The sequence below is a fragment of the Merops nubicus genome, unplaced genomic scaffold, assembly GCF_000691845.1.
Source record: "Merops nubicus isolate BGI_N331 unplaced genomic scaffold, ASM69184v1 scaffold15416, whole genome shotgun sequence".
Taxonomy (NCBI): domain Eukaryota; kingdom Metazoa; phylum Chordata; class Aves; order Coraciiformes; family Meropidae; genus Merops; species Merops nubicus.
This window is the reverse complement of record NW_008614488.1, coordinates 99,870-111,447: the sequence shown is the minus strand read 5'-3', so window position 1 is coordinate 111,447 and position 11,578 is coordinate 99,870. Positions and strand designations below refer to the sequence as shown.

The 11,578-nt window shown below is 43.8% G+C and overlaps 1 protein-coding gene across 1 annotated transcript in view; it reads left to right on the top strand.

Moving 5' to 3' along the window:
* The window catches only part of JAG1 (jagged 1), a gene marked incomplete at its 5' end in the record, with an annotated part of 34,047 nt that overhangs the window by 789 nt on the left and 21,680 nt on the right, over nucleotides 1-11,578 (top strand). The window contains one exon of the mRNA XM_008942256.1: nucleotides 10,346-10,397. Coding sequence (XP_008940504.1) covers nucleotides 10,346-10,397 — 52 coding nt within the window. The remainder of the gene's footprint in view (nucleotides 1-10,345; nucleotides 10,398-11,578) is intronic.

Here is an 11,578-nt window from a genome sequence, read left to right as displayed (position 1 = left end):
CCTGGAGCGTGGTTGGGAAGGCTTCCTGCTTCTCCCGAGGGGAAATCTTGCTGTAGCACTCGGTGTTGATGGGAGCTGCTGTTGCTGCTCTTGGTGAACTAGCTGCCAGCTTCCCTGGGAAGCTTGGTATGTTTTGGGGTGCTCGCAGTCTCTAGAAGCTAAAGACTGAGAAAAGCCTAGCCTGTTTTTATCCATTTCATGCACTCCTCCCCACCACACACCTTTTCCTGGCTGCTTGCCTGTGCAGTCCATAGATTCTGGCTTTCCTCTACTTGTGTGCAAAACTCGATGGTTTGAGGAGGTGGAGCTCTTTGCCAGGCACTTTCCCAGCGTTGTCCAGCCTTGTAGAGTGATGAGGTGAAGGACAGGTGACCCCTTCATTAGCTGAAGCCTGCTTTGGCATTGGTCATGTCGGGAACACTTGCTTAGATTTCAGAGCTGCTGCTTTCTGCTGGGGTGCTCAAGAGCTTTGAAGTTTTGATATGGTCAGCTCTGCAGAGGAGTCCTTTACTTGCTGCACAGACACTGAGGACTGTCTCCAAAACTGCCATCACCCGGGACAGACCCACAGATGTAGGCTCCAGGGCTGTAGAGTTTCTGGACACAGAAGACTGCCATGGCCTTGGGTGGCAGGAGGTGCCTGGTTTTGTGCCCAGCAGTGCTGCGTGCAGGCGAGGAGAAACTGAGGGTGACTGATCTGTGGGGCTCTTATGCACACACAACACTCTTGTCCTTTGAGATGGCTCTCTGGGATGCTGTGGTATGAAAGCTGAAAACTCCCAAATTTACACTCCGAAAACTTATATTTAGAGATCACCAAGGAAACAAAACTGTTTTCCCCCCCTCCCTTTCTTCAAAGGCGCTGAGCAGACAAGTTCCCACCGACTGCCTTGGGATATGTTGATGCTCAGCAGTTTTGAAAATCCAGTCATCCTAACCTAGATGCCTAAGGTCATTTTTGCAAGGGGAGGAGGGCTCTTACGTGGGCGCAGGGGAGGGGTGAGTCTTGTTTCCTTTCCTCTGTCACTACCACTGCTGGTGAGGTAGAAGCATGTGTAGACTTCCCGCTCCTCCAAAGCTTGGCCCTTCCTGCTCGGATAAGGACTGGTTACTGGGAGGGCCTGGACTTTTTTTTTGGGGGGGAAAGCCCGCCCCAAAAGCATTCCTTCTCCAGTTGTAATGTAGACACCCACTTCGTAGTCCTACTGCCAGTGCTGCAAGCAGCCATGTGTTCTTGAAATGTCCTGTGCTGCCTCCTACCTGCCTCCTCTGTCAGTTGTGACTCCTGGAGAGGCACAGGGGTGAAATCAGATCTGCGTTTTGAAGGAGATAGTATTACCAAGTACAATAGCAGAGTTAACAAAAGTATTCTCTGTTGGAAGCACAAGTCCTTCCTTTCTTTCTGTTTCTTTTCTTTCTCTCTTTTTTCAAACATGAAATGAGATAAAACTGTTATCAAATATGCCATCAAAGGGATAAAGGGCTTTGTAAAAATCTGAGGTATTTGAAGCTCTGCCAATGGCTGCAGTGCTTGCGTTGCAGATTTTGACTTTTTTTTCAGAAAAGTAAGGTTCATCAAGGACTTTTTTTTTTTTTTAAACTGGTTCCCTGCCCTGCTCTCAATAATTAGTGCCTTAAATCTGAAGATGGGTGTATGTGCATAAAAAAGATGTGAAAACTGAACACGTTCCTTTTAACCACCCCTTTCTTTGTAGGGTTGGGGAAGGGAAATCTGTGTGTAGAGGGTGGATTTGGGGGGAGGACCCTGGGAGAAGTTTCTTAAGCTCGCCTGCATCTTAGTAAAAGAAATGCTTCTATTGTCTTGCTGAATCTAATTGAGCACTGGAATCCTAGAGCAGCAGCAGCAAAACTTCGGTGCAGCCTTTGAAATGTGTAAAAACCCAACTTGAGACGCTTTGCTTCCTAAGGCTGGAATCCTTAGAATAAACCCTTGCATATTCCCATGCAGAAATGTACTTTTTGAGCTTGTGATGATGGTCTGTTTGCAATTACCAAGCCTGCTTCCCAGCTTTAACTTCCATAGGACTCAGCTTTTATTCAAGCCATTGTGACTTTCAAATGGCTTTTGAACAAAAGAATATCTAATGTGGCAAAGCTCTTACTTGTACTAAAATTGTGTACACAAATCATTTTGAGGCATTTTGGAAGCTTTGCAGTTAAACTAGTGAACTTGGTCAACTCAGATCTGATGCTGACATTTCAGAACTTAAAAAAAATTCTTTAGATGAGTAAATACTGGTGACTTTCATAGAAGCTGGAGGGTAGCATTGCATTGACCAACGTGGCTAATCATGAGAGTTGTCTTTGAATACATGCAGCTGAAAAGTACAGGAAAGGTTATAGGAGCTAGACCAAAATGTTAATCATATCTCACTTGAAAATTCATGCTTGTCTCTGAATGTGTATTGTTTGTGCTGTCTGAGGGATGTTCCAGCTTGAGTCAGTAACATTAAGAAGTCTTGTTGCCTTGACTACATTAAAAAAAAAATAAATCAAAACTCTTCCCATGTCAAGCTGCCCCCTTAATGCTGTTTGTGAAAAATAATTCTCTTGGCATTGAAGGCCTTTATGCGTGGTGTAGGAGAGGAGGAGAAGAGGATGGTGTGCTTTAAACATATTGTTAGGTTTGGCTTGTGGTTGTAACGTGGATTTGAAGTGTCAGAGCCTTATAACTTAAGTGGTTTGCTCTTGTCAGTTTTGATACGTACTCCTGTGAGTAATGGGTGTGGAGATGGTGGGCCAGAGATTAATTTAAGTGATGGGAGGTTTGAGTAAGTTGCTAGGAAACAGGGCAGCAGACCAGCATAAAGGAACTAGAGTGCATCAGAAAGCTGTCCCTGCAGTAGTTAGCAATTCATCAGTAAACTGAAACAATAGGAATGATGATTTTAAGAAGAAAAAGACACAAAACAAGCCCCCAGACAAAACCACACAGGCTTACTTCTTGCACTCCTTTTGGGACTTCTGTCACTTCTTGACAGGCAAACTTGGCTTACGAAGCAATATAGAAAAGTAAGGAACAAAAGAATTTCCATGTTCCACTTGTCAAAGTCTGTCTGAACAAGTTTTGTTCCGTGGTAGACACATGCTCTCCTCTGACATAAATCAAATCTCTTGCCTTTGTCAAAGAGTCCCAAGTGTGATGTATGCTATACCTTAAGGGAGCTGTGTGTGAATTAACTAAGCAAAGCTTAGCATTAAACTTTGCTTTTATGTGAAGAAAGATCTTTTGGGGGTTTGGCAAGATGGGAGTAAGAAGGAGGTCAAATTTGGCTATTCCTTTGGTATGCATAGCTCCAATTTCAACTGGCTTGTTTATCCTGAAATTATGATCCTTGTAATTATTTAATATTGGGGCCAATTGCATCAACACACCAGGAAACTACTGAGGTGGAAAAAAACCCTCCAGCATTTAAATGACTTTAGCATAAAATGCAATTAAAAAGAGTTTTGATGTCTTATTTCAACCTTATTCTAAAAAATAAAATAGTCAGCCTTTCCACTTCATAAAGACAAATCTTACTGCTACTTGTTCATGAAGACATAAAATATGTTTTCTGGGTAGGCGTTGTTTTTCCTGGCTGAAAAGAGATAATAAAATAAAAACTTTAGTGTTTTTTAAGCTTTGTGAACTTTTCCCCCCCCTGCCTTGACACAAGAGGCTTCCAAAATACTCATCTGCAGCTGATATTAAAGTAACAGCCTTTTGGATCTGAGAGAAAAATAGCACTTCATTCAAGTGGTCTGGTGATGGGTTTTTTTTTAAACCCAAACAGTAGGTCAATCATAAAACTAAAGTTTGGGGTTTTTTTTTTGCTTTTCCCTTCCTCCAGTTAACTTCTTGAAAACTTGTAGAGTCAAATGCTAGCTACTATTCAAGCTGTTCTTAAAGAATGCCTGATAAGTCAACTTGGAGCATGGGCAGACCAGAGGAAATTTTTATAATAACAAAAGGCATATTAATCAAATCCACACCATGGTGTTTACTGTTGACTAATACTTTAAGAATCAATCTTCACCACTCAAAGTGCAATGTTTTGCCTTGGATTGCTATCCAAACCAAGAGCTGAGAGTTTTAAGTGACAGCTGAAGTGTAATTAGCATCCACAAGGCTGTTTTTTCCCAGGACTGCAGAGAAGTGATGCATCCATTCAGAAGTTCTGGACTTCTTAAATATTATTAAGAGTTATTTATGTTCTTGTCAGTTCAGAACTTCATCTTTCTGGTAAATCCATTTGATTATATTGCCATAATATGTCTAAAAATAAATCCTCATCCTTCATGCTCCCAGAAATTTTGTTCTTGTTACACTAATCGCCTGCTCCAGTTTAACTTCAGTGGCAGCTGGATTGAGCCAGGCGTTGAAGCTTGTTCCTAAACTTTCTCAGACTGCACACATCCAGCACTGTCAGCTTGTTTATGCAGCTGGAAGCCTGCACGGCTGGAAACGAATTACCTAAAATTGATGCTTTATGCTTAAAATTTTAGTTAACTCGAGGGACCTTACTGCTTCATTGCAAACTGGAGCTGGGGTAGGAGTGGACTGGTTGTGAAGCTGGTAAAGTTGGGCCTTAGCTGGTTGAGTGAGCCATGTGCCATACAAGAGACTTGTGCTCTCCTCTGTGGCACTTTGCCCAACTTCAGTTCTCAAGCCTGATGCCCTGCAGTGTACACAAAATCCTCAAGCTCCAGTTCTTAAGAAGTATTCCTGTGTAGATAACATTAAGGACAGGATTGGTTTTGAAAATTCAAACTGAACATGACTTTGCATTTCTGCTGATGGAAAGAAGTTTTATATGGGAATTGACACAGTTCTAATAATTTTAGCTTGTAACTCACATGCCTTAGGGAAAGATGTCAAAACTAGAAGCTGTTGCGTTCAGTTCTTGTTAGTCTGTGGAGCTCATGGCTCTGTGGTCACTGTTCAGCAGCGTAAATTACACTCATTATTCCTGTAGCATTCAGAAGAAACTGTAAAATGTGGATAGAAGTGGTTAAAGTGGTTTGTAAATAGTCAGATGTCCAGAGTCCCTTACCAGCTCAACCCAGTTCTTATGCACTTAGGTAAATAAGTAGAAAGGCTTCTTGTTCAGGCTTGCTCCATGTGAACCTGACTGTTTTGCTTGGCTGGCTACTAGGTATTCTCTCTATTAACCTTGCCACCCTTTTGTAACTGGTGCATTTAATTATCAGTGGGATGCTTTAAACAGGTAGGGGGACTGATAAGAGCAGGTAATCTGCTTGTTGGGGAAGGTTGAAAGCAGCCATTGACATTTTGGCCTACCTGCTCATCTTTGACAAGCGGGGCTCCATGAGAAAATAACTCCCTAACGAGATATGGTGCTGATTAAAAGGCTGTTGTGTGAAGCACCCTGGTAGCTGAGATCACTTAAAATCATTAGTTTAAAAAGAAAGAGAAAGAAGGGAGGGGGGATAAAAAGCTGTAGGTTTTTTTTTTTTTTAAAGGAGGGGAGGAGGGAGGACCCCAAGTCTCCCCCTCTATCCCAGTACATTGTTCAGTTAATGCATGCTAGTTTTATGATTGGAATACATTGTACTCCGGCCACCCAGACAGAGGCATTGACTGCTAATATTAACCAAGAACAATAGCGTGGCCATACTGACTGCAGTGAGGATTACAGGACATAATGGGGCCTATCCAAAAATAATGCTAATACAGGACAAGCAACAGGAAGCAGCAGTAGACTCAGCATTGCTCGGCTCCCAGACAAACCATGGACTTACTTCACACAATGGCAACTTCAGCACATTATGTATTCACAGGATACTCATTATTCCAGCAGGCTTGCCAGATCAGAGATCAGCCTGGTTTACTGGATGCTTAAGCGTATGCATAGTTTGGATAGCGGCACTTTTGTGTCCTTCATCGTTTGGCGGGAGGGTGGCAGCTCTGTCGCAGGGAAGGTCTTGACTTGGGTTCCTGGCTTGGCTTCTGCTGAGGCAGAATGGGGGGAGGGGGGTAAAGTCTCTCCTGGAAGCTGCTAATAGAGTTAAATTTGTTCTCACGTCTTCTCCTTTATGTGGCAGTGAAGTGTTTACTGGCACTGACAGCGACGAAGGAACTGTTCAAGATGAAGACTAGAGGAACAGTGTGCTCTGTTTTCATGTGGGCATGTTCTGATGAGGCTCTTGGTGGGGCTGCCTGCTTGAGGTTCAGCCTAGCTCCTGGCCAGTGGCTGTGGGGTGTGAGGTTGTAACAGCTCAGATTCTGTTTATATACGTGGTGTTGAGAGAGTAACGGCTTTATAGGGTGCTGCTTTAGCCTTCTGTACTCTGGCCCAAAGAAGAGCTTCCTGACAGTGTTCCATTCAACAAAGGGTTAAGACCTAATCATCTCCCTCCTTTTCCCACATACACCTGTATCTCTTCTGCACGAGGAACCAGTTGTCCTCAACTCTTTTGAAGGAATGTTGTCATCCAAGTTGACTGTTGGACCATGGGGTGACGTTGTCACGCGTCTGTAGAGCGTCACCGAGACGTGTCGTGTGGCAACAGGGGGACCCAAGGGAGAGTCCTACTGACCTTTAGAGGAAGTGGTTTTTTGCCTAGCCTTGACTCTGCTCAGAGGTGCTCTCCTCCCTGGCCCCTGGGCACTCTGAAATATGCCTCGACTTCTCCCTTCCCTATCTCAACATCTTCCAGCTGAAGGGAGGAGGGATTGCTGGAGGTCTTGGCAATTTACTGTGGCCTCCTGAGCCAGCGTGCCAGCCTCCTAGTCGTCTTCCCTGGGCTGCAGAGCCCTGTTCTCAGACTGGCCTTCACAGCTGTGCGTGGCTGGCAGGGCGTGAGAAGATCATTGCTGGGCTTAACCTGCTCTCCTTGTTTGGCCGAGGAGGAGCAGGCACAGCGTTCAGAATGCAAACTTCCCACTGCATTTGTCTAGTCATGGTTTCACATGCTCAGCAAAGCTCTTGCATGGTTTAACCGCAAGGATAGGAGGGAAAGAAGTTTGACTAGTTGCAACCCTTTTCAAAAAGGAGGCAGTCCTTTTGCTAATGAGCCTGATGTTTTCATCTTGCTCTGTCCCACTGACTCGCAGAATGCCTTTAGAAGCCAAAGTACAAAAACATCTCTTTTGGGTGGATGTCTGGATGAAGGGAGGGGACAAGGTAATCAAGCTAAGAATTTTAAACACCTTCTGTTTACCTGGAGCTGCTAGTATTGAATTTAAATAACAAGAAAAGAGGTTACATTGCCATTTCAGACCCTCAAAAGCTGCAGTTTCTGATGGATTTCACGGACTTCAAAGTATTGCTTGAGTTGTGTTATCAACGGATTAAGACTAAATTGTGATGTGTTGTCACTGAGGAAAATAGCCCTTGCACATTGGTGCTTTCCTTGGTTTTTGGTGGGTGAAGTTAACCATTTACATCCGCTCATAGATTAAGTCATAGGAGTTTTGCTTAAATTTGACCTTGCTGCCTTTCAGCCCTCTGGGCTGGTCAGAGTTTGGATGTTCTGCAAAGTGTGCCAGCTTGCTTTTTGCTCAAGCTGCCTCTCCTCTCCAGCCAGAATCCCTGCCTTCTGGTCAAGCTCAGGTTTACAGTTGCTAATTGGGTGTGACTCTGGAAAGTTCACTGCTGCCTTGTTGCCTAGGACATTGCTTTGATGGAATAAGGTGCATGATGTGGAGTTCTTCTGTCTGGATATACATATTTATTCAAAGATGGGCAGAGGTCATCTGTGGGCATGGGAAAACTTAAACCTCCATGCTGTAAGTAGTCATTCCTGAGATATCTGAATTGTTGATCTATAGAGTGGGGATGATGTGCACTTTTAAAAAATCTCAACAGTGCAGTCTTTGCACAGAACTGGATTTTTTTTGGGTGGGAGGAGGGAAGTGGCTTGAGGTATGTGGTGGGTTGTTGAGGGGGGCTTGCTCTTGTTGGTGTGGGGCTGTGCTGTGTGTCTGTGTGCCTTTTGTTCGGTGTCCCATCTTGAGCACAAAGTCTTGTTCTTTCTTTGCCTTGTGCTGAGAGGGACAGAAGCAGAAGATTAAACTGCCAGCCTTTGTGTCATCCCTATTCAGGACAGGGGTTCTTCATTCCAAATACTCGGATGAGGTGAGAGGGGGCACATGGAAACAAGGGAAACACTAGGGGAGGTCTGTTCTCCCTGCGTTTTGTTTCCATCCAGCCCAGGAGAAGCATCTCCTCTCTTTAAACAGGCTCCAGTGCGGTGTTGGAAAGTGGTCACGCAAGTATCTAGCAACAGTAGCACTTAAAGCTAGGATTCAGCCTTTCCTTTCCTTAAGGGCTAGGTGTGTTGGTAAACAGTCCTGAGAACCAACCTGGAACTGTTGCTATGAGTTTAGACAAAATATCTTCCAAAACAATTATGCAAGGCCGAAAGGAAAACATCCTTAACTTTATTGGAAGTAGCGCTAGCTGCCATAATTCATTCTCTATATCATAATATTTTTTTCAAGCTTGTAGTAACATGTTGTGCTTGTGCTTCTTGATGTTGGTAATTAAACCAGTGAGGAAGCGCCCAAGATAGTGCAATCTATATCTGTAATATGGCTCGGGAGTTCTAGTCAGGTTTTGTTTGTTAGCTTGGTTTGCTTTACCTGACTTGTGTAAGGACCTCTAACATCTGCTTTAAACAGTGTTAAACGATTGTGTCGTGTATTTCATTTTCAGAGTTCCTGCCAAGCTAACAGACTTGCTCTAGAATAGCAACAAATAACCTGTAACTTCCATGAAATATTAACCAAAAATGGCTTGGGCCAGCAGAGCCTCTGCATGGAGGTTTGGGCACGTGTCTGGGCTTGCCCTGCTCATCTTACTTCTGGCAGTGTTTTCCCACAGTTATCAGTGAGCAAAATGGAATCCTGGCCTGCTCTGAATATGAAACATATTGAGGCTATATTGCAGGCCAGAGTCCATCACAAGCTAGGTTTTCATTCAGAGGCTGCATGCTGTGTCCAATCGTGAGAAAGCAGTGTGCTTCAACTATCTTTTTTTCCTCTCCTCTTAAGGAATTTAAGGTCTGCCTTACATCTGCACCTTGGAGCAGCTTACTGTCAGAATTGCACTTGGGTTTGTGTTACAGAAAAGGTGCAAACCACAAATGAGCAGGCTGTGACCTGAGCACAGATACAATTATGAAGAAAGGAACCTTACGATACACGGCTTCTGTGGCACGGCATCAAAACCCTTCGTGGAGTTTTTTTTTGTTCTGTTATTGTTCTGCTTGCCAGAAAGAGGTTATATTTATTACCTTGCTTATAGCTATTATATGTCTAACTTTTCAAGTCATATTTTACCTCAGCTATTTTTTTGGAGGGAGGTGGCATTTTGGGTTGGTTTAGAATCGTTCTGTCTAACTGGCTGATGGCAGTTTTGAACACAGCCTGGATAATAATACCTCGGAATAGAGCTGGGGGAGGAGATGTTTTAATGGCTCTTGTTCTCAAGTTAGGATTGAAGATAAAGGTGGCTTAGATGTAATAGCTGGCATCTTTCCAGCCCATGGAGTCACTTGAGCTAGTTTATGCTTATGATTATTATTACTGGAGTGCTGGTGAGCTCATTGGCAGATTAGTGGGTCTGTGAATGTGACACGGGGTGGATAGCACGGCTTCCCTTTCCCTGCTCTTCCAACAGCCTGATCTTAGCCTTTGTTTTACAAGGCTTCTCTCACCCCACCCCCTTCCCATATCCATCAGTTCTTCCCTCAGTTACCTGATACTGGTGGGAGCTGCGATGGCCCTCATGCAGACAAAGCTTTCAAAGGGGGTGCTGAAAAGCAAAGTCCCTAGAGATTGTGCTGTCAAGGCAGGGCGAGGTAATCTTAGCAACACTTCTTGCTTTCAGGACGGCTGGGGGGAGGGACATCAAGACTACTTTTCTGTAACTGAAATTCTTTTGAAGCAGTTTCTAAGGGTGGGGGTCTGGTTTGGGGTTGTGTTTTTTTTTTTTTGGTGCTTCTCTGCTAGCCTGGTGTTTTCTGCCTTCCGTGGGCTGTTCTTCCCTGTGTGCTTTATTGTGGCTAAACAGCACAGTGTCAAAGCCTGTGCTTCCTGGCTAAGTCCATGAGATGCATTAATGATGACAAAGATGAGCTATCCAAGGTGAAAGGTCTTCTAAGTCAGACTGGATAAGGTAGCTTACGGGGTTGCAAGTAGATCATGTTTGTCTCAACTATAATCTATTACCTATTTATGTTTTCAAGTATTCCGTTTTAGGGCAGAGAGCAGGTGTTTTCTTTTTAATTCAAATTGTTGTGGTGTTTGGGGTTTTAAGATTTTCTTTTACAGTCATGTGTGGCTTTGACATTAACTCTTATTTCTCTTTTGCAGAGATCCTACACATTGCTTGTTGAGGCATGGGATTACAATGATAACTCTACCAGTAAGTATTCATTCCTCTGGTTTACTTAGTTGAGACCTCTTGATTTCCTGTCTGCTGAAAGGCCTTTGGTAGTCTGGCCAGCTGGCTGTGAAGTGGAGCTTGAGGAGAGGGAGCAGCTTTCCCCTGGACAATTCAGAGCACTCACTCCAGGCGCTCAGGCTCTGCAGCAGCCTGTCTCACTCACACTGCCTGTAGAGGGTGAGAAGCTCACTCACCTAGGCACCAAGGGTTTGATGCCTAAAAATAGATGCTGTTAATTCCCTCTTTCTCCTAAGGGAGAATAAAAGCCAAGGGATTTCTTCAGGGATTTTTGTTCAGATTTTTTTTTATTAATATATAACTTTTAAGTGATACTTGGGAGCCTAAGTCTTGTTGACTTGGGACCTCTTTATAAACTATTGTTTCCTCAAAACAGAAGATACTACTGAAAAAAAAAAAAAAAAAAAACACCCACAAACCCCCAAAACTCCATAAGACTTGTTATAGATACCTATTGAATGACTGTAGATGAGAAACAGGAGTAACTACAAGCTCTTCCTTGGGAGCTGGATGTCTAGGGATTTAGGTTCAGGGGCTGAAAAATATTTACCAGACACCATCTGGCAGAGCTGGCTGGAAATCAAAGGTGGGAATCTTTTGCCTGGAATGTCTTTGGTTGGTTTCAGAAACTTTCTGCTGAGCTTTTGCTGTTGGCTAGAGGAAGCTGGACTGAGTCTCTTGGCATATGAGCCGTTCTGCTTACTGCCTGCTGTTACTGAAGTAGGTGGGCAAAATTAGCTCTGTTTTTCAATTTAAGGCTTCAATAGTGTGTGGTAAAAGCCACAGGAGAAAGCATGAATCTGAACTCATAAACCTTTTGTTGACACAACAAGCCTTTCAACAAGGAAGCAGCAGCACTGTGGCCCATCTTACACAGATCTCTGCTTTGGAACGCCAGGTGAGAGCTGCACAGCAATGGAATGGACTTGATGCTTCATGAAAGAGAGGCCTTGTAGGAACGTGCACAGTGCTGTGGGGTTGTTTTAATTGGTGAAGAGTACACTGCTTGGGAAAGGCCTTTGAGTCTGGGAACTCTTCTGCACAGATCTGCTCTTTAATTATTTTTTTTCATGTACATGAGATGTCCTATTAGTTCTTAGTTCCAGGAAAGTTGTCCATGGCAGATGATTTGTGACCTGTCA